We start from the raw sequence: 22,827 nt of genomic DNA, 5'->3' as shown, positions 1-22,827 counted from the left end.
AACCCGATGACGGGCAGATCTCCGTCCGTCCCTCGTGAGCCTGCTTCGTATAACACCAAAAAAGATCAACCAGGACTAATGCCGCGCGAGTGCCTTACTTCATCTTGCATGGTAGCGAGGAGATGCATGTTCTCGGACGTGGAGATGGGACGTTCCAACAGCTCCTATTCCCGCGGCGGTAGGAGCCTTAGAGCCCTGCATCATACTATTAGGTGCAATTGTCACGTAAAGGGTCCAGGGCGTCATCCACAATCGCCGTCTTGGGTCCTTATCTGGGGCCCTTTGGTCTGTGGTTATCTTTCGGTTGCCCTCCTGGGCTCCCGCAGACGACCCCACTAGGCACTCCCGACAGGCATTGGCCAATTGCGACGGGGCCTGGTGTTGATAAGACCACCGCTGGCACAGCCCTGGTACGGAGATAGTAAATACACTAACTCTTGAGCCGCCAAACGTCGTCCCGACATTTACATCTCCTGTCTTTCTCCTTGCAAATATTAATACCAGAGCGGGCCCCAGTCTTAATAACGTCTCTCTATTTCTCCCTTGTTACTCACAACGTGGGACATATCAAGGATTCCTTGCAATCGCGACTCGAATTCACCTGCTGTTTCGGACCCAACGTGAATAATCATCACCCACACACCCCATGGACCTGCGTAGCTATATGGCAAATGCAGTCAGCAGCAGCAGCGGTAGCAACAGCGGCAGCAACAGCGGCCGCGGCAACTTTAGGATGCTATTACCCCGCAAAAGCATGGCAAATTAATCAGATCAGAGCAAGGACCTGATCTGCATCGCAGGCCAATAGAGCGTACAATTGAGGTGGCTGTCGCGACGCATGCAGACAATATTGACACTCAGGGGGGGCTGCTCTTGTGAGTGATGTTGGGCACGACAAGTGCGGTGTGTATGCATTCTGTGGTTGGAGTTGATGTGACAGGACGCACCTTCAAAGTCCTCAATCCTCTCCATCGGTCGATCTGGCATCGAACAAGCATGTCTGCCTGCCAACCTTGGCATTCAGGCATGTTGGGTAGAAGAGCGAGAGATGCTTTCTTCGGGGTGCTTACGGGTGGGTTGAGTTGGCGATTCGGCAGTGATGACCAGAGCTAACCAACATTGAAGCATCCTATAACAGCTCACAAGAGCCAGGGTCAGGTGTTCTCAGCATGCAAATGGTAGTGGTGGCTCACATTACGGTGCATTCTTCGTATAGTCGCACGCAGGACTGTCAGGCTCTGTCTGACAGAAACCAGTCCCTCCCTGTAAGTGCGTGCCTCAGTATGTAGAACAGACTGGTTGTTGCCCATCGAGCATACAAAACATACCTAGCTGGCACTTGTAGATGCCCGTACTCAACACCTTACACATCCACAGCTTCCAGAACTTTTGTGTATATATATATTATATCTCGTCAAAAGAGGGAGACAAGTATTTGACAGCAATTTTTCGAACTATATGGATTCCACATTTAGAGTCCCAAATAGATGCTCCTACATGCATTGAATTGTGGTCACGTTGTTGAACACTGATGTTGGCATTAATGAAGTCGCCTCTCAACAACCAAAGGTTGACACAGCCAGAGCCGGTAGAAGGTAAATCCGTGCAAGCCAAGTTTTGGTGGTCACTTGGGGTACCTCCTTCCCTGGTAGGTACCTATTGACAGAAGGCATGGCATGTGGCAACAGGCATTTTGGTGGGCCCCCAATTCCATAATCCCAAATCCCATCAGCACTTCCTAGCCGCGATTAGTGGGCCAATGAGTGCTGGACAGCAGACCCCCTCCACTGCCATTGGTCGATGTACAGCGCCGTGGAAGCACCGGATTGCCCATCTTGCATTGATGCTTTCTAGGTGACCACATCCAGCAGCAGATGCTGGAATCTCGAAGCCAAGGCAAAGGCAGTCTTCACCTCGCAAACCTGAGGTGCGAACAATCGCGCCGACCTTTCACATCGCCAAACCTGGCAAGGCCGACACGGAAAGATTGAATTCTGCCATCCCTCACCTCGTCGATCTGAACGCACCGACACAGATCTTCACAATCCTACCGTTTGCAACAACCAGCGCTTGCGACCCCGCCAGACAAACCCAACTTCCTTCTTTGTGCCTTCCGACTGCCCACAGCATCAGGGCAGAGCTTCTCGACGCTTTTCACTCATGCCGGCCGAGGCTGACGCACACTCTCACCTCCACTACACAGGGCAGTCAATCCCCTAGCAGTGGCAGTCCAGAATCGCGAATGTAGCCCACCACAAATCCCAATCCTCTGGACCACGAAGCGAAGTGGGCTATCCATCATGGATCGCCCAAGGAAACGTGAGTCTGCATCTGCCGAGCTCGGCAAGACACATTGTGCGTTTGTCGCATACTGACTGACTATGGCATGCAGGGGAGCTGCGCTCGTTGAATGAGCGCGCATGGAATGGCGACACAGGTAATGCTGCATTGTGTGGTTGGTCAGGCTTCGGACCGTATTTCTGACACTCTCCAAACAGACGTCTTCCCCGTCGGCAAGTCCCTGGACTCGTCGCTCAAGAAGAACTCGGGATTTATCCGACGATTACGAACTGCGATCTCCGCCGCGACCCTCGATACTTTTCTGCAGGAAATCAAGACCTTGAGCCTTCACAAGTACCTTTCTGAGGTCATTTCGGCTTGCTACGAAGGCTTATGTCGTCTCAAGTCACCTGGCGAGGTCGAGGCCGGTGTCGAGATTGTCAGCGCACTGCACCAGCGATTCGGTCCTGCCGAATTCACCGAATACCTAGGATGGCTTCTTGGAAAAGGCATGTCCACGCCGGACAAGGGACTGCTCAAGTCGCTGGCCCCCGAGGCTCGTGAAAAGAAGAGAAGGAGCGCTTGGTACGGCAGCGGGCCTTGTTGCGCGTGGTGACTGAACTTTGGCTGGTTGACGTTCTGAGAACCCTTGATGACGTCAAGCGCAACGATGCCGCCCACGGCGCAACAGGCAAGGATGCCGGATTGAAGCCCAAGGTCTCTGCGACTAGCAAAGGCGGTGCGGCCGAGCCATTTCCCCTCGAGGTGCTGAAAGACTTGTTAGGCCATGACCGGGAGCACGCAAATCTCCCGCTGCTAGTCATCTTCGTTAAAGCTTTCAGCTGGGATATACTAGGTTTCAAGTCTGCCGTGAGCGATGGGCGCAAGACTGTCGAGGAAGATGGTGTCACGAAGAGCGCCGAAGAACCCGCAGAACCGACGAATAGCGATGACGGATCGTTTGACTGTGCGTCTGATGACCCAGCTTTCACTACCCCCGAACTTCAGGAACGGTTCCGCAATATCCTAAAGCGATACTTTGACGACGTCAAGGCGCACATCCTCCGTGACCAGAAGAGCATTGCAGCACAGCGAGGGCGTAATTCGGAGGCTTATGTCAAGTCCGGGGAGGTCTTCGAGGATCGCCAGGCCAACTTCGAGCGTCAACTCAAAGCCCAGGAACGCCTTATTAGCAACGCTCAGATCATCGCCGAGGCCATAGGAGCCGAAATGCCCGATCTGAAAGATTCGGGGGATTCATCTGCAGCCACCAACGGATCCATTGGTCTCGTCAAAACCGGGGAGTACCTCCGTGGTCAAAGCGATGGGGCGGGTATCTGGCAAGACGAAGATGAGCGTCGTTTTTACGAAAATTTGGTCGATCTGAAGGGCAAGGTCCCAAATATCCTTCTCGAGGACGGCAAGAAGAAGAAGGCGGATGCTGATGACCAAGTCGGCAAGAAGGCGGAAGTTGCCGAGGCAGAAACGTCCAAGGTACAGGACGTCACCGATGACCAGTCTACAGCCATTGCGAATAAGACAATTGGGGCTCAAGTCGATGCGCTCTTAACACGCCTCCCGGAATTCACCAGCAAAGATGTCGTGGACGAAACGGCTATCGACTTTTGCTTCTTGAACTCCAAGGCGTCTCGTAACCGGTTGATCAAGGCTTTGACCGAGGTACCCAAAGGACGTACTGATCTGCTTCCGTTCTGGTCGCGGCTTGTGGCTACGCTGGGACAATACATGCCCGACGTGCCAAAGGGCGTGGTAGAGTACCTCGATGCCGAGTTTCGCAGCCTTCAGCGCCGAAAGGAGAAAGACTTCCTGGGACAGGTTCGGCTGAGCAACATTCGTTACCTTGCTGAACTGACCAAGTTTGGCATAGTCCCTGAGCATGTCGTCTTTCACTGTCTGAAGGTCAGCTTGGATGATTTCTCACGGATGAACATCGAAATCATCTGCAACCTGCTCGAGAACTGCGGTAGATACCTATTGCGCAATGCCGATACATCACCCCGTATGGCCACGTTCCTTGAGACTCTGCAGAGAAAGAAGTCTGTCCAGCATATCGGTCAGGCGGAACGCATGCTCATTGAAAACGCCATCTACTACGTCGACCCGCCCGAGCGAGCTGCGATTCAACAAAAGGAGCGCACGCCTACCGAGGTGTTTATCCGCAAGCTGATTTACGTGGACATGACTAAGCGTAACTACACGAAGATATTGAAGCAAATTCGCAGATTGCATTGGGAGGAGCCTGAGGTATGGGGGGACTCCGTCTTGATATGCGACGGACTTGGTCACTGACTTCACGCTTGTAGGTTGTTGAAATTCTCGCGAAGGTGTTCTCGAAGCCTGCCAAGGTTAAGTACGGCAGCATCCACATTCTCGCTATCCTCCTCAGCGCTATCTACCGCTACCATCCGGAATTCGTGATCTCCGTCATGGATACCGTTATCGAATCGGTTGACAATGGACTAGAACAGAATGATTTCAAGTACAACCAGCGTCGCATTGCTGAGGTGAAATACCTCGGCGAGCTCTATAACTACCGCATGCTTGATCATCCCGTCATTTTTGAGACCCTCTATAGAGTCATGACGTTTGGACATGGTAAGCCCAATAGCATTAACACCGATGTTTGGCTATTCAGCTCTGCTAATAACGTGTTAGGTGGTGTGCCATTGCCGGGGAGACTGAACCCCTTCGACTTACCGGATGACTACTTCCGCATCCGTCTTGCGGCAACCATCCTTGAAACATGCGGCATGTTCTTCAATCGAGGCGCAGCAGGGAAGAAGCTTGACTACTTCCTATCATTCCTCCAGGTTAGCTGAAATGTGCGCACATTGCGGTTTTGTTTGTCTGCTAACAAAACTAGTACTATATCTTTACGAAGGCACCGCTGCCCATGGACATTGAATTCATTGTGCAGGACACCTTCTCCCTCACGCGCCCGCAATGGAAGCTAGCTACCACACCAGAGGAGGCATCAAAGGCATTCCAGCTGGCCATTCTTCAAGACCAGAAAAATGCGGGCCACGAGAAGGCTGCCGATCCAGAACCGGAAGATGCTGAAAGCGATATTAGTAGCGATGACGACGGTGGCGAGGGTGACGATGATCTCGCCCCAGATGCCGACAAAGACGAAGAATCAAACTCTGAGGAAGAGGACGACCTTGATGTAAGTTGCTGCTGCCAGAGCGGTTTCGCTCGTACTAATCACTGGACATTGGTCAGGACGGAGAGACGCCCCAATCTCCTTGCGACACCGAATCTGAGGATGAAGCAATCATCGTCACACGAAAAGCCGAAGAGGTCGACCCCGAGGATGAGGCCGATTTTGAACGGGAGTACGCAAAGATGATGGCTGAGAGTCTAGAGTCGAGGAAGTTTGAGCGTAAGCCATTGTTCGATGCTCCGGTACCGGTCCGACCCAAGACTCGCGAGGCAGCAGCTGCAAACGAACCTGAAGAGGGCGATAACGAGAGTCCCTCGCTCAACAAGATGGCATTCTCACTTCTCACCAAGAAGGGTAACCGCCAGCAGGTATGTCTTCTCTTGCATAACCAATGATCGAGCCGCAGTACTAACTAGTTGTTACAGACACGTATGGTGGAACTTCCCTCAGACTCCAACTTCGCGGTTGCTATGAAAAACCAGCAGCAGGCAGAGAGGGAGGAGCAGCAGCGGATCAAAAATCTGGTCCTGAACCTAGATCTCCGCGAAACTGAAGAGGCCGATGGTGATACCAACTCCAACCCCCTACTACCCAATGCCAATCTTATTCACACTACGCGCGGCGCAGGTCACGACAAAACATCCGTCTACCACCTCAACCGCCCTGAGAAACCCAGCAAAGAGCGTGGCGGCCAACGTGTCCGTCGGCTACAAATGAACGATTTGGATTGGTATGATAACACTCAAGACAAGAACCAAAAGCGTCCCGGTATCACGCCCGGCCCTGCTAGCTTAGCCGCGCGTGATGCGAATGCCGGGATGGCTTCCCCATCGATCCCAGTGGATACGAATAAGCGTCGTGTGCCGGATGGAGTCCGCCAGCACCGACGGGGACGAGCAAACCGGGCTCGAACCTGATGACCACGAGACCAGCGCTAACAGAGCCCATCTGGGGACTAACTCTAGGACTTGAATTATCACTTGATCGACAAGACATACTTTCATCACAGTCTAACTGCCATGACCACATGCATCGACTGAACACCAGAGCGACACGCCAGTATTGATGCCGGAACTCACCGAGAAGTCGTCCGTACGATTAGCGGCATCAAATGCACACAGATCGCTGTGCCTGTCACTTGGTGCCCCATTAGTGACTGAGCGAAGCTACCCAAACTTCTCCTAACTGCTAGGGACCGAATAGTTGGCGAGTAACAAGACGAGGCTGCAGTGTGCTTGCCATCGATAACGCCCTAGTGTGCCTGCATGGCATCGGTTGGCAATCCTGTCGCGGCTGCTAGTAACGGAGGCAAGGGAGATTTCTCACAGGGCCAAAGGAGTCGCAGACTGCGGCGGTCATGGTCCGGCAGCAGTTGTGTTGGATGCAGCCATGCCTGGTAGATGGGGGAGGCTATGGATTTTGCTGACAGGGAGTGGAAGCTCTTTCAGATTGCTATTTTGAGCTTGCGTTGATGTCACTCCTTTACTTCGCTTCTTGCCATTGGAGCATGAATAGAAATGCCACTCATTCATCATAGATTACCTGGCTTCTGGTTGCCATGCATGCCTTCTGTGCAATGTATGTTCAGGTGCTCTAAATCCTTGCTCGAGGCAATATCAGCCGCACAATGTGTAGCAGCTTACAGCTTGGTGAGTCCCCCCTGCCAATAACTGCATGAGACGAGCTTAATGAGTGATGATGATTCCTATGGCTGCCAAGATGACCGGTTTCTTTTGCTCTGGACTTAAAAAAAGGGGGGGGCTTTAGCTCTGGGCTGGCGGTTTCGACGCGGCCGCACTAACGAGAGAAACCACTGCTCCCAACCAAGCCTGCCCATGTGCCACTTTTATTCGACCCCCAAGGCCCTTGGAAGAGTGGAAAAGAAAGCAAAATGCAACTCCAGCTGCAAGTCTGGTGGTGGTGAGGAGAATAGGATGCATAACAGAGTGCGCCTGTCATCAGATCTGCGTGCAAACTCTGCTGCATTCAGCCATTTTGCCGTGCCGCATCCCGGTGTGCGGGTTTCTGCTTGCTTTTACACAGGATGGAGAGGACGTGTGTGTGTGTGTTGCTTGCAAACAATTGCTATTAGCAGAAAGCCATAATAACCTAATCTGCCTGTCACAAAAGCCACAAAGCCTAAGCTGTCCTCTTGTGTCTTTGTTGGCGAATGTGTCGTCCATCACCGAGTATGACTGCGCATTGGGGCCGTTGGACTTTGATAGGCCATTCCGCTATATGGGTAAACCGGCTGAATCCTCGTTGGGACACAAGACACTTTGTCGCGCTTCTGACCTCTCTAGTCCAAACTCCGTGCTTAAGCGAGGTCACTTTTCCGATGGTCCTGGGCAGAGGTTGATGCGGAGAATTTTGCTTCTCTATGTATATACATACATAAGTAGGTATGCAACCCGAGAGCCCGAATGTACAGCCTGACTCGACTCGGCCATGGCTCTGTAATTATTGATTGGTGCTGCTGACGTGGTGGATGATTCGATTCCCACCCCCTGCCAAAGCACAGTTTGCGTTGCAGCAAAAAAAAGGGAAAGCGGCAGGCAGTGGCGCTCATGCCCAAGCGCTGGGCATCTGCTGGCAAATGGTTGCGCTAGGCAGTCCCATCTCTCGCATTGTGATGGAATACGGTGGTGGAAGCCAAAAACGAACATGGCTGAAGCAGCCCAGTCGTCCAACCTGAAGCACTCTTGTGCCAGTATTGCATACATACAGTAAGACGTTTGGGATAGCAAGACCTCGACCGGAGTGGGGTGGGCATTGCGGGAGGGAGTCGAGGCGATCGTCTTTCGTTCTCCCCACATTCCGATTGAAGTTTAGGCATGCCACTACTTGGTACATGACCCTACCATACTTGAACCCAGGAGAACCCGGTGATACTATCGAGGCAAGTAGGTCAATCAATACCTGCATACGTTAGGTACTGAGATGACTTATTCCTGTGCACCATCCATCCGTCTGGACAAGGACGGGCAGTCCCCCAACCTTACTATTTTGATGTCGGTAGAGTGGATGATGGCGCGATGTAACGCCAGATCAAATCCTCCAGTCTCCAGTCTCCAGTCTCCAGTCTCCAGTCTCCAGCTTACTTGCCTCTATTTTAACCTTGGGCTAGGCTAGTGGCCTTCTGGCTCTCCCTTCCCGCAAGCCGAAAGGGACCCACCGCCGCTAAGGCGTGGGTGAAGAGTGTAGCTAGAATGTGGGCTAGGAAATCTACTGCATATTGTATCAGATTCACTACGTGTGTGTATGTATGTAGAACTTCCTTCTCCCTGGTGCAGGTATCTTCCTAGCCTTCGGATCGACTCACCGACTCACCTACTTCAACATCATCATCGAACCAACGAGCTCCGATGCCAAGAACAGTCATCTTGATCCGGTTTCGTCCCGTATTCACCGTCCTAGCGTCAGGTACAGCTTCCATTGGATGAATCCCATGCTCGGCATGGCCCGTCAGTCACACACGGCACCAGCAGCAGTCATTGATGTATCAATCTCCTCCGCCCTCGGAAGCAGTGTACATTCATTTTCGTGATGCGTGCGATGCGATATAATTAGCCCGAGCGGGGCCCCGAAGCCACCACCCGTGCTGGCACATCTGGCTAAGGCCGTTCGGGAGTTGGGTGTGTGTGTGTGTGTGTGTGGATGAACATTGAACAGATGTCGCCATTCGGGCAATATTGTAGGCCAGCCAAGCCTCGCTGCCCTTCTAGATGGCTTCCCTGTTACGACACTATAGATTGGTTACAGCAACTCCACAAACGCGAAGCCGGAACCACAGTATGCGATTGGACAGCCGCTATATTGCGACAGCGCCAACTTCTCTTGGATCCCCGCTGGGCCAAGGCGATGCGTCGTCCTTCTGTCACCGCACCGCTGCCCTCACGCCCTCGCGCCCTCACGCCCTCGCGCCCTCTCCGAACATCGTGTCCAAGCCTTTCGGTCTGCAGGTACCTTCTCTATACCATGTCGCCCTTCTTCCAAATCCTCGTCTTCCCTGACCGCATTCCCATGGGAGCAGCTTCAGCTACTCATCCTGGCGAGCGGTCACTCGTGGAATCCGTATTCCCCAGCCCTGGCTCGCATTTGACTGCATATGCTCGGGACTGCTCCGTACACCCGGTTGTTGCAGGCCCCTTCGTTGCTGCAAGCCCACGATGAGCCAGCCCTGCTGGACTGGGGACTTGCAGTTCTAGATCGGGATTTAACCTACATGGAAGGATTTGCGAGCCCGCATCTCCTTCCCAAAAATCGACAGAGCTGATGGTCCAGCTGGCCTCGATCGTCTCGTTGCCCTACCTACATGTATGCCTCGCCTTTTCGAGGCCCACCAACACCAATACCCAGCTTCCCTTCCCTCTCCCGACGGGCGGAGCATACTTACTATCCCCCCTTGACATTACCCTGAGCTAGTCCCGCGATCTACCAGATCGGTTCCATCCCCCGTATACTGGCCATAGTACCGGGCGTCCCAGAATGTGTACCTATCTTCCGTCGTCTATACTGGCTGTTGTTTCAAGGGAACGCTGATCTGCTCGAACCACCTGCTACGCCTGTACCAATCCTCTGGGCCACGTTTCATCCACCTCGTATTTCGCCTCCTAGTTGATATGTAAAGGAAAGCTTGGCCTGTTGATTTGTTCCGAGAGAAAGGCACGACTGCTGCGGCCTTGTAACCATCATCATCATCATCGTACTGGTCGACCTTTCATACGGTGTTTGTTGGATGCTTTTTCCCCCTTGGCCAACTGACTTACTGCGTTGGCTCCCCTCTTGAACGTTTTCCCGATCGACGTCGTTACTCTCCGTTCCTTTTCCCCGTTACTCCAGCGTTCATCTCATAATGCTGTCTCTCGTTTGAATAAAAATCTACTCCGCATTATCACATCGCTTGTACAGCAACCAAGCTCTCTCCCCGCCCATCTGGGGATTGATCGACCTGATGACAAACACCTCTACGACAGACTACGAAGTTCAAACAAACAAAGAAAAGATCGGAACTGGTCGCGTTGAACATCCCGGGACTGCTGGAAACTGGTTCAATAGCACAGTTGTGTCGGTGTGAGCGGTGTGTACTGCAATAAAGAGATAGGCCTGTTTGTTTGCGCAGTGTCGAGCTTGCTCTGGCCAATTGCTGTCGATACCAGTGGGACCTTTATTGTTGGTTACGAGCTTTTGTGACACATTAACTGCAGTCCAAAGCGCGCTCCCTTGCTTCCTTGCTGCAGACGACTGTGCAGACCACGAAGCCTTCGCCCCCTTCCCAGCATCTCGGAAACCGGCTGCTCCTGTGCATCGGGTCTGGCTGGCCTGTCGCGAAAATAACTGGCCTATGGTGGACATTGTGCTGAATCCAGCTGTGCTTGTTATTTCGAGGCCCTGCTCCCACGAAAAGCGACCAAGAAAAAGAGCCTCCTTCCCGGAATTAGATGCGCTGGAGCTGCAGGTAGCCGGCGACATTGCCTTCGTGCGACGTACCCAAGCGACGGCGACTCTATTTCGGGGGTGGTTGAATAACCTACTTTTGGCTCCCACTCTAACGACCCAAGCGCTTGCAACACACTGAGCTTCAATCCCATATTAGAAGCTTGTTGTCTGCCAGCCAGGACAAACCCATCATCAGAAGACTTGGGGGTCGGATAGCTACCTCGTCTACTCTACTCAATACACATCCAAAATGGAGTACGACATCACGAAGATGTGGCCGGTGCAAGACGTAAGTCCAACCAATTGAGCCCGTACATTCAATGTCGTTCCCGTGCTGACCACTGGTTTTTCCTGCCCAAACAGATCGTGTACACATGCATCGTTGGCCTTGTGATGTTGGCGGCACTGTTGGAATGGTTCCTGTGGATAGCTGCATTCCTGTACTGTCTGGTCAAGGTGTTCCAGAAGGCAGAGCATTGGACAATCCGAGTCCTTGCAATCATTGTCGGTATCTTCTTCACGTTATTCCGGTACGCGAATCCCCCTTTTGGTCTGACGTCCGCCGTCACCATGCTAATCCAACCGTTAGTCTTATCTTTCTACCTATTATGGTCGTCACCTTGCCTCTTCCCAGTGTTATTGTCCAATATTACCCAGAGCGAATGGTCAGCGTCCTACAGTGGTTCGCCTTCTGGAGTTTCGCCGGCCTTTTGACCGTCCCATGGCTCTTCTGCATCTACCAGCTCGTCACGCACCAGCTGGGCAGAACCAAGCGGATCAAGCAGGTGCTGGACGAGGTGTCGGCGCCCAAGTGCGTCATCGTCATGCCCTGCTACAAGGAGGACCCCGACGTGCTGGTGACGGCCATTAACTCCGTGGTCGACTGCGACTACCCTCCTTCCTGCATCCACGTTTTCCTCTCCTTCGACGGCGACCAGGAGGACGAACTGTACCTGAACACGATCGAGAGGCTGGGCGTACCCTTGACCCTGGAGTCGTACCCCAAGAGTATCGACGTCACCTACCGGGCCGCTCGCATTACGGTTTCGAGGTTCCCACACGGCGGCAAGCGGCACTGCCAAAAGATGACGTTCAAGCTCATCGACAAGGTCTACCAGGATTACCTCAAGCGCAACGACAACTTGTTCATCCTCTTTATCGACTCGGACTGCATTCTCGACAGGGTCTGCCTCCAAAACTTTGTGTACGACATGGAGCTGAGCCCTGGTAACAGGAGAGACATGTTGGCCATGACGGGAGTCATCACCTCTACGACAAAATCTCACAGTCTGATTACCCTTCTTCAAGATATGGAGTACGTCCACGGTCAGTTGTTCGAAAGAACCGTGGAGTCCGGATGCGGTGCTGTCACTTGTTTACCGGGCGCTCTCACGATGCTGCGGTTTTCTGCTTTCCGTCGCATGGCCAAATACTACTTCGCCGACAAGGCCGAGCAGTGTGAGGACTTGTTCGACTTCGCCAAGAGCCATCTTGGTGAGGATCGTTGGCTGACCCATTTGTTCATGATTGGCGCGAAGAAGCGATACCAGATCCAGATGTGCACGTCGGCGTTCTGTAAGACCGAAGCTGTCCAGACCTACAAATCCCTGATCAAGCAGCGCCGGCGGTGGTTCCTGGGTTTCATCACCAACGAGGTGTGCATGTTGACGGACTGGCGCCTGTGGCGGCGCTACCCGATCCTGGTGCTGGTGCGGTTCATGCAGAACACGATCCGGACGACGGCGCTGCTGTTCTTTATCATGGTCCTGGCCATCATCACGACGACCAAGAAGGTCAACGACTTGCCCGTCGGCTTCATCGGCATCTCGCTTGGCCTCAACTGGCTGCTCATGGTCTACTTCGGCCTCAAGCTCAAGCGTTTCAAGATCTGGCTCTACCCGGTCATGTTCATCGTCAACCCCTTCTTCAATTGGTACTACATGGTCTACGGCATTTTCACCGCCGGGCAGCGGACCTGGGGTGGGCCCCGCGCGGACGCCGCCACCGCCGACTCGACCACGACGCCGCAGCAGGCCGTCGAGCAGGCTGAAAAGCAAGGGGACGAGCTCAACATCGTGCCCGAGACCTTCATCCCGGCCACCGAGGGTATCACCACGACGGGCGCGGCTGGTGGGGGCGAAGCGGCCAGCGGCATCAAGAGGAGCCGCAGCAAGGTCATGCCGCCCCAGCGCGCCGCGGGCAAGTTCACGGCCCCCGAGAAGAAGGCCGACGGCTTCTACGTGCACCCGGAGGAGTCGCGCTTCAGCGTGGGCAACCTGCTCGAGGACGGCAGCGGCGCCGGTCCCTCCTCCGGAGCCCGCCGCCTCGAGTTGCCGCACCGCGACTCGTGGGACAGCTTCATGACGGGCGGTTTCGGCAACGGCAACAGCGGAAGCGGAAGCGGGGGTAACAGCCACGGCGGCATCAGCTCCGTCTACATGCCGCGCCGGGTCGAGAGCATCATGGGCGAGGAGGACCGGCGCAAGTACGAGCTCGCGCAGCAGAGCCAGTACAACCAGTGGATCGCCAAGTCGAAGCAGTTCGCCGTCCCGCAACCGGGGCAGGTCTACGAGTTCTCCGAGGCCGAGCTCGTGCGCGGCGGGTGGACTGATACCGTCGAGACGGCGTACTCAGACTATCCTACCAGTGATCAACAGCAGCAACAACAGCATAAGCGCCACGTCAGCAGCGACGACGACGGGTCGGCTTCGTCGTCGCGGAATGCGTCGCCTGCTAGACCTGCTGCTGCGGCTCCTGAATATCACCAACAGCAGCATGGCAGGAGTAGTAGGGCGTCGTCGGGGAATCAACAACAACAGAGATTGAGCCCACACCATCACGCCAGGGGCAACAGTAGTCAACAGGCCGCTCGCACCGGTCGGAGTCCGCTCGGTCGCGCGAGTTGGGTGCGGACGTCGGGCGGCGAGGAGGATATGGAGATGGAAGAGTCGGCGAGGACGTCGGAGGAGGACGGGAGGGGGTCGGGCGGTGGTGGGCCGTCGCGGAATAGGGGTCGTTAATACGAAGGAGAAAAGGGGTTGAGAAGGGCCTTACTGCAAGCATATTTCTATCTGTTTATTTTCTAACTTAGCTTTTTCTATGTACTATGAACGATCATAACGATGATGGGGTGGAAGGAAGTACGAAAAGTCTGGTCTCGTTATTATTTACTGATGGGCGGGCAACGCGGATGGCAAGCATCATTGTTAGAGAGCGCGGGCATTCATTCATCGTGGGTGGGTGTTCATGGGATGAGATTACTTGAGATCAGATAACAAGATTCATTATCGCATTATACTTGAGATCCTTGTTCGTATTACATTGCGCATCTCTCCCTCTGCGAACCAGAGCTCAAGCTTGAAGCCACCGGCGTCGTCGGCATCGTCATCTTGGTCACACCATCCTGGCCGTGCTCTACGTCGACCCGCCTCGGCCGCAAGCCCATCCTGGCGGCCATTGGAGCGCTCGGCAGGGCCAAGTGAAGAACAACACAACAATAAGCAGTTAGATATAGCACACAAGGGCGTGCATGTGGTCCTCGGACCGGAAACATACACGATCAGAATATGTATCGAGGCGACGCTCCATTAGACTGGCTCTACTTCATCATTCAACATGCTTGCCTTTGTTCCACCATCCAGGCTGGCCTTTTAGGCGGCCACATTTCATCAAGCGTTGCCATTGAAGTCTCATTGTGTTTCCTTCATCTCGCAGTATTGAGCCACCCACGATAGGTATGGCGGTGAGGCTTGCCGGTCGTTTGACGAGGAGTTATTTAAAGACTGGCCGTTCTATCGCATGTGTGTGGCGACAAGGAATCCATACCCGCTGATCACTTGGCATGGGTCACTTGGAAAAACACAAGGATTTGGTTGACGGGCGCTATTGCGCTTGACGACAAGAGCCACCCACATGTTGTTCCCATCATCAAACTTTCCTTCGTTGTCTTGGCTGTCGTTGGCGGCCATGTTGTTTTGACGTATACAGTGGACCGGCCAAAGTCATGCCTTTCTCCGCAAACACTCTCTATATATGTGGGTGGCTTGGTTTGTGTGGGTTGCTTCGGGAACGGGAGGAGAGCACATGCATTTCGAAAATCCCACATCCATGCGCAGTCAATAACCTCCACACATCACGTTGTTGGAGGGTTGGAGGGGTGAAAAGAATCCAGAGAAGTGGCACTGGTTGCGTAGTGGCCTCGTGGCTTTGCTAGGCGGCTTCGCATCAATCCTCTTTGATGTTCAACCGTCGTAGCAAATCATTGTAAATAAATCATGGAGTTTCCAGCAAGATGCTGGAGGAGGCTTGGGTGGTAAAAGCACCTTTCTCATACAGCCAGTCGCGTCGGGCAGACCATACCGAAGCAAGAAACGATTCCAACGATGAAACCAACCCTACCTATTGTGCATTGGTTGCTCTCAACTGCTACTGCCCAAGATAAGATGCCTGATATCGGTGGTTTCACGATGCAAAGTCGGTCGTCGAAACGGATCCTCGGCGGGCCAAGGTGTCCCCTCCAACAAGTAGGTGTGGCGTCATTGTCTCCAGAAAATGCCCAACCGTCCGATTTCGCGAACATGAGGAGCAAAGACGGAAAGAAAAAAAATTATTTACAAGGTGGCAGGCAAGTGTGGAATCCCAAGGGATGAGATGCATGAGACGAGACGCTTGCGCCAAACATTAAAAAGTAGGACATGCTTCTTGGGCTACGTCATCCTTCGCTCCACGGTTGAGAGGAGGGGGCAGTTCCAGTTACGTTGCTGAAACCTGCTCATTCTCTTGGGCTTTGATCCTTCCTAGAAAGAGTCCCCCCCGTATTGCGAATTGTGACCAGGTGAGGTTGATTAATTGCTCACTCGGGCATATAAGATTGATGTAGGTTATGTTCGATCCAGAATGGCTCTTTTTTTTTCGTGCATGTTTTTAACGCGTAAGCCAGACGACGACCCTTAATCTATCGGGGTGGCCCGTGGGCGACAGACACTCAATCAAAGTTGAGACTTGAACGGGCTCCAGGGCTAGGTAGTTAGCGTGTTGAAGAAGCCATAAACGGCATGCAGGGCTTTTGCGCGGCTCATTCATCAGTTTCCAATGTTTTGGGGTGGTGCTGCTAGTTTGCGTACTAGTCCTGGCCAGGATTCATTAGCTGCCGTCTAGGTGCTAGGGTTATTGGCTGAGTTGTCCCCTTCCCCCAATCGCAGATAAATTGAATCCCCGTTGAGCAGCCGGGGTTTGCGCCACCCCTTGGGAGAGTAATCTGTCTTCTTAGGTGAAACATCGCGGCAGGGCGCGAGAGACACGGGTGCGAAAACGTTCCTTTGCGTAGAACAGCAGGTGCCAACCCCTTCTGATGGCTGCCGCCTAGGGTCGCTACTATGGAAAAGGAACTCTGGTTCATCCTGACATACGGAGCCTTTGTATGTGATACGAACGTATGGCTTAGGAAAGGAGTCTGCTTGCAATCGTTGTCTAGCTGCCACTGCAAATTTCATGGTACTTCTGAGAAGATGGCCGGCGAAGAGGGCCATGAGGGGCAGATGCGATGCAGCTTTTACGAAAGACGCAAGGTGATGTTGGTTGTACGACGGCCGTGATACAGCGTCCCCCCTTGGCAGGAGCTGCCAATTGCCGCAGCTCCTCCCCCAATATCTGCAAATGGGCACATCCCGAGGCGGAGAGGGATGCAAACAAAGCGCACAAAGGCCTTCTTCCAAGCTGCATTTGATGCCGGCCCAACCGGGGGTAGGGAGGGGGCAAGAGGGGTAATATTGATTGGCTGGTTGGGACAAGCACGACGATCGGCCAAAACCACCGACGACACCAATGAAGACCGCTTTGATAAGATACTAGAATGCCCAGAAAGCTTGAAAGGCTGGCACCGAACCGTGGTTCTGCCCACGGAGTATTGGCGATTCGATCCATCGCCAGAGTGGTGCGGGTGTGGGGAGATTACGTATGTTGGCAGCCCCGACCACTGGCCGGCACTGGCTCTGGTCATGTTATCCTGCGACCCCCCATGGCCGTGCTCCATTGTGTGGTGCAGGTGCAGCGTGCAGGAGTGCAGAAGGGGAGAAGCTCGGGGTTTCCTTGCATATGTCAGCGAATTATCGTGTTCTCTGGAGAAGACCCGGGAGGCCGTGTAAATGAAGATGCCAGTAAAGTACGTATGCCGTGCAACATGTTGATGAGAGGCAGAGTCAGTCAGGAACAGCGTGATACGAAGTCTCGTCGCCACTAGCTGGCGCTCGCAGTCAGTCAGCTGCACCCGCGATACGAATCTTCGTGCCTGTCGGCTTGGCGACGAACTTCTTATCAACAGGTGTTAGCCGATGGGAAAATGCAAGATTGCAGGGCGGCGGCCTGTGTAGAGACTGGAAGTGCTGCTCTGCGGCGGTGTGATTGGACTGGACAGGTGGCCTAGTCTCGGCGAGATTCGGTGTTGACCGAGCAGAGGACTGCAAGTAACCAAGTACCTCCGCCAAGTGCTGCGCAAGCTCACAAGCCGTGCTGGGCCAGCCGTGCCTCTTGGCTTCTAGAGGGGCCTCTAGACAGTCTAGAGTGCCTAGCAGCAACTTTTTGCAGTGGCTTGCTCACGCTTGCTGGAGGAGTTTCCTAAAAAAGAACTGCTGCGCTCTGCAACTGCTGGAGTTGCCAAGGTCCCCCCCGGACAGCCCCCAGCCTTGGACCCACTCCCTGCAGCTTTTATCCTTTTCGCTTCGTCGCCCGTGGGCATGGATAAGAGAGGCAATTGATTGCTGGACAGGCGGACTAACTAGCAGTGAGACGAAGGACAAGAAAAAGCGAAAAAGGATACAAACTTCTAATTGCTATCCATCCTCGATCCTACCATGCGCAAAACTTCCCACATCCAAAAAAACACACACACTCGTTCTGCTTTGCTTGAATGATCCTCTCTGACGTTAGATCTCTCCCCCGATCGCACTCTGGACCTGAGTAGCCACAAATTGCCGTTCGCTTCGTCCCATTCTTCCACCCTCGCTTTTTTCTTCAATTCTTTATCAATCCCATCAGCTCAAGTACCCGTGCCAGTACCCGTACCAGTACCACCCTACTTGTACCCCCTTTCTAATTCAGCAAGCCACCCCCAAAATATCACCTGTAACCCCCGAACGCGTAATCACCTCGCATTCGTTGACTCGCCAGGCCCAGCAAGCAACACAACACCAAAACAACCACCTTTGCGCTTGATACAATTTGCCTATCCTATCTCGCATCCAATCCAGTCTAATCGAACCCAATCTTGCCTTCTTGCCTTGTATCCCTCAACCACCCCAGAGATCAACAATAGGATTGACTGTCGTCCTGTGTCTGTCATGCAGTCCAGTTGATTAGAGGCCCCAGCTTTCTCACTCTCAGCCGCTTGCGCATTCGCTTAGCAACGGGGCTATCTCCGACAGCATCGCCAACCTTCCCACAGCATCCCTTAGAGTCCAGCCCAGATGGGGAAATCAAAACGTAAGAAACCGACCTGCACTCCCAATCGATGCAATGGGGATTGTGGCTGACTTCTGGCATCGTCCAACAGATCGTTGGGGCGTCATCCTCGACGCCGGCTCGTCCGGCACCCGTCTGCATGTGTACCGATGGAAGGATCCCGCGCGCGCTGCCAAGCACGCCGACCTCGAAGAACTGCATACGTTACCCAAGCTCAAGACGGAAAAGAAATGGACCAAGAAGATCAGACCAGGCATATCCACCTTTGGCGACCACCCCGAAGATGTCGGGGAATACCTGCGGGATCTGCTGGAGCATGCGGTCAACGTCATTCCCGAGGAGTCACATCCCGACACGCCCATTTTCCTCATGGCCACCGCCGGTATGCGATTACTACCGCCCCGGCAACAGCGCGCCGTTCTTACCGAGGTTTGCGACTACTTCCGGCACAATACCGAGTTCTCCCTACCCGATTGCGACCGACACATCCAGGTTATTCCCGGTGATACCGAGGGATTATACGGCTGGATCTCGGCCAACTACCTGCTGGGCGGCTTTGACGATCCGAAGGGACACGCGCATGGCAAGGACCACCACACGTATGGCTTTTTGGACATGGGTGGCGCCTCCGCCCAGATCGCCTTTGCCCCGAATGCAACCGAATCTGCGAAACACGGAGACGACTTGAAACTCTTGCGCCTACGAACTCTGAATGGCGAGTCCACCGAATACAAGGTGTTCACGACCACATGGCTGGGCTTCGGTGTCAACCAGGCCCGCCAACGCTACGTAAAAGATCTCGTTGATTCGTTCCTCCTCGAGGGCGAACATGAGGTCCCGGACCCCTGTATGCCCAAGGGACTGCGGACGACAGAGAGTGGCGACTTCGTTGAAGGTACCGCGGACAAGCTGATGCTGGTCGGAACGGGCATATTCGACCAGTGCCTGAGGATGACGAAACCTTTACTCGGAAAGGATAAGCCTTGCAAGAACGAACCTTGTCTTTTGGATGGCCAGCATGTTCCCGCGATCGATTTCGATGTGAACCATTTTGTCGGAGTGTCGGAGTACTGGCACACGACACACGGCGTCTTCGCAGACAAGAACGACAAGGTCTACGATTTCGCCACATATCAGAAGAAGGTCCTCGACTTCTGCAGCCAAGAATGGGGTGAAATTGAGGATGGTCTCGAAGCTAGAAAGAAGGACCACTCCAGAGATGCCCAAGAAGCATGCTTCAAGGCTTCTTGGCTGATCAATGTCCTGCATGATGGCATTGGCGTCCCCCGGGTTGGCATCGATCATATCGCAGGCGCGACTGCCAACGTCACTAAAGAAATCGGCGAAGCAGCAAAGGAGAAGGGATTCCTGGACCCCTTCCAGGCTGTGGACAAGGTGAACGACATCGAGGTCAGCTGGACCATCGGCCCCATGGTCCTCTACGCGGCTGGCCAAGTGCCGCCTCGCGATACGGCGAAAGAACTTCCCGTCGGCTTCGGCGCCAACATTAAAGGCATTTCTGCCGATTGGCAACACGCTGGTTCAAACTGGACAGCGCTGCCCTTCGATGGTGACGATGATGGCTGGACTGATGACTTGACCGAGGATCTCGTTGATCACGTCAAGACCAAGTCGGGCTCCGGCTTCCTTCTCTTCTTCCTTGTATTATTACTTCTCTTCTTCTTCTTCAGGAAACGAGACCGAAGGATGCGCATGTACACTCGAGTCAACGCCATGCTTCGCCGCCATCACCGCCGGCCTGGCAGCCCGCGCAAAACCAGCCGCGGGATTTCGGCCCTCGCCGGAAAGCTCTTCGGCCGCCCCTCGCACCCTTACGAAAGGGTTATCGAGGAAGGCGATGCCGCGCAGTTCGAGCTCGGTGACGTGGACTCGGATGAGGCCGAATCCGATAGCAGCGGTAGTGTCCGCCAAGGGCGAACTTCGGGCCTGGCTACTCCCAAGCTCAACGCACACGGCTTTGATGACCTGCGCAAGCAACCCTACCCGGCCAGCGCTATTGACCGAAGCGGCATGGTCGTGCGGACCGAGAGCCGAGAACGACTGGTCCCACAGATGATCAACGCTGGGCGCCGCAGTCGCACCGGCAGCCCCACGAGGCTGAAGAGTCCTCTGATGAGTCCGTTGAACGAAGACTAATAATTTTTTTCTCCACGCCTTTATACACTTTTTAAAAACACCCTTTCGATATCACACACATGCTGAAGACGAAGCTTATGCAGAGGTCTATACGTTTAGCGGGCATGGGCTAGGAGTTTTGTTCGCTTTTACTACACATGTACAATCACCACTATTGTACGGCGTTTCTGGAACGAGAGAAAGGGCAGGCAGGCATTACGGGATACTACTACTTTACTTGGTCATGTCTTGATGTCCAAAAAAACCTATTCTTGGGGGAGCGCGTTTACTCTTTTTTTTTCTGGCTGTGGTTTTGGATTCTGCTTAGATCAAATACCCCCACACGATGTTCTGAAAGGGAGTTATGAATTGAGGAATGCTCAGAACAGCTTTATGTAGGCAATCTTATGGGCTCCGACGAAGCCTTTTGTTACATTACACGATTCAACATTACATTGCACGTTTCCTAACCTTACCATATGTGATTTTGCCTTGTCGCCGAGCCTACATTTGTTGACATGGTAAGGCCTCAACCTAACTTGGCGATGCCTCAAGCATTTCCTGAAGCTGCCGCCCCCTGCGACAAGACGAACATCACGATCAGGGGGCACTGGTCATTGGTCCACCCTCTTTCCGCGTTTCGCACCATCATCCCCCTCGCAGGTCGCCCTTCAGCAATTGCTGTTTTTCATACTCGGGGTGACAACCACTGCCGCAAGCACGCAATTAATTGACAAAAGTTGAGTCATCTCGTGTTGAATTTGGTCCAAATCGAGACGGTGTCAGGTGCCGCGAGTAGCTTTGGCAATGGGTTTCAACGTGTGACCTGCCCCCCCCTTTCTGTGATGACGTTGGTGATGATGGGGATTGACTTATTGTATACATGCGACGGCGCAATGTGAATACATCGCTGGCAACATTGCATTCAAACGACACCATAAGTAGGACCCTGTAACAGCTCAACGTGAATACATCGCTAGCAGCATCACATTCACCACTCCTTATTCCTATATAAAGTGTTCTCACCCTTTCCTGTTGCCCCATCTTCTCCTCCTACATCCACTCTTTCATACGCACGTCTACAGCGCTGACAACCACACTCCCTGTTTCACACCTTACCACTGTGTACTCCACAAGACTCTCCCCCAAGACATCACAGTCATCTTCATTTCGTTTTCAACCTCTTCTCGTTTCCCTCGTGCCATTTGGACCGTCTTAGTCAAGATGTTCTTCCTGGCCATGTTCGCCGCTCTCTTCGCCCTCTTCGGAATGGCCCCGGGCTTGACACTGGGCCGCCGATCCGAAGCCCAGCCGGCCCAGCATGGATTCACGATCTTCTTCGGCCAGATATACAAAGACAATGCAGGATGGGGGGGCTCCGGGTACCACCCTCACTACACCTTCGTCCCGGATGATGCCTCATTCGGCATATGCAACCAGATAATGTCCTACCCTGGCCTGGACAAGCACGACGACGTCAGCGGTGACAAATACGGCGTGCGTCTCAGCGGCGGTAGCGACGACGCGCCTTATGATATCGAGTTTAACGCGCGGGCTATCGGCCACTACAGTAAGATATTTCATATTGCCTTTACCTCTTCCCCCAGTCCAGCATCCCCCCTTCCCACTTCTGCTTCCACTGCGTTTTCGATACTGGAAGCGGCAGGCCCATGGAATGAGAAGAACACTGGATTGACTAACTGCGTGTTACTCTTCTACGAAAACAGCCATCTACAAGGGCCGCGGCTACACCATCTGGCCCCTGAACGGAAATGACCCTGTGGGGAGCTGCCAGTTCGACTATAGCGTCTCGTTTAGTTGCGACTGGTTGAACAACCCTGGGTACACCATGATCGGCAAGAGCATGCTCAGGTGCAAGTCTGACACGGTCCACATCTATACGGATCCGAACAACCCGTATAAGACGGTGCTGAATGAGACGGAGACTTGAGTGGCATGGGCACTCACCCAGGGAGGTCAAGATGATTGGGGGACAACTGGGATTAGTTTTGGCGCAGGGACTGAGGGATGTTCTGGTGGTGGGCAACCGATAGTGAGGTAGCGTTCAACACCACAATATACTCAGGACGCCTGGAACGGATCACGAGACTATGCTTGTGCTTTTCAGCGTAGCCAGCACACCAAATTGATCAGAGTCTTCTCTTTCTACCTGTGATTGCGTATTTGCCGCCAACCTGTTATCTGTAGTCACAAGGAGGAAAATCCCGAGTGTACGGGAGAAACCAAACAAACCCTGTACGTCCAACTGTCATTGAAAACCAGCTTCAATTTGGCTACAAGTAGCCCATACCGTCTGTTGCTGTCCCCCTCCC

General features: G+C 53.6%; 5 protein-coding genes across 5 annotated transcripts; all 5 read left to right on the top strand.

The window, feature by feature from the left end:
• Positions 1-2,300: 2,300 nt before the first annotated feature.
• PG986_006259 (mRNA decay protein) lies at positions 2,301-6,381 on the top strand (the record flags this gene model as incomplete). Its single annotated transcript, XM_066842481.1, has 9 exons — positions 2,301-2,355; positions 2,393-2,437; positions 2,499-2,865; positions 3,012-4,545; positions 4,605-4,896; positions 4,957-5,111; positions 5,165-5,467; positions 5,524-5,832; positions 5,890-6,381. 9 exons carry the CDS (start codon positions 2,301-2,303, stop codon positions 6,379-6,381), a joined length of 3,552 nt encoding a protein of 1,183 aa, XP_066702343.1.
• Positions 6,382-8,128: 1,747 nt separating this feature from the next.
• PG986_006258 (uncharacterized protein) lies at positions 8,129-9,637 on the top strand (the record flags this gene model as incomplete). The annotated part of the gene is made up of 4 exons (XM_066842480.1): positions 8,129-8,190; positions 8,592-8,664; positions 8,736-8,993; positions 9,227-9,637. 4 exons carry the CDS (start codon positions 8,129-8,131, stop codon positions 9,635-9,637), a joined length of 804 nt encoding a protein of 267 aa, XP_066702342.1.
• A 1,516-nt stretch (positions 9,638-11,153) lies between these two features.
• Positions 11,154-13,923, top strand: PG986_006257 (Class VII chitin synthase; the record flags this gene model as incomplete). The annotated part of the gene is made up of 3 exons (XM_066842479.1): positions 11,154-11,192; positions 11,267-11,433; positions 11,493-13,923. 3 exons carry the CDS (start codon positions 11,154-11,156, stop codon positions 13,921-13,923), a joined length of 2,637 nt encoding a protein of 878 aa, XP_066702341.1.
• Positions 13,924-18,412: 4,489 nt separating this feature from the next.
• PG986_006256 (GDA1/CD39 family protein) lies at positions 18,413-20,515 on the top strand (the record flags this gene model as incomplete). Its single annotated transcript, XM_066842478.1, has 1 exon — positions 18,413-20,515. One exon carries the CDS (start codon positions 18,413-18,415, stop codon positions 20,513-20,515), a length of 2,103 nt encoding a protein of 700 aa, XP_066702340.1.
• Positions 20,516-21,718: 1,203 nt separating this feature from the next.
• PG986_006255 (uncharacterized protein) lies at positions 21,719-22,445 on the top strand (the record flags this gene model as incomplete). The annotated part of the gene is made up of 2 exons (XM_066842477.1): positions 21,719-22,064; positions 22,222-22,445. The coding sequence occupies 2 exons, from the start codon at positions 21,719-21,721 to the stop codon at positions 22,443-22,445; spliced, it is 570 nt and encodes a 189-aa protein (XP_066702339.1).
• Positions 22,446-22,827: the final 382 nt, after the last annotated feature.

This window comes from Apiospora aurea (genome assembly GCF_038362705.1).
Source record: "Apiospora aurea strain CBS 24483 chromosome Unknown utg000004l_segment0_segment0, whole genome shotgun sequence".
Taxonomy (NCBI): Eukaryota; Fungi; Ascomycota; class Sordariomycetes; order Amphisphaeriales; family Apiosporaceae; genus Apiospora; species Apiospora aurea.
This window is presented reverse-complemented; position numbering and strand designations above follow the sequence as displayed.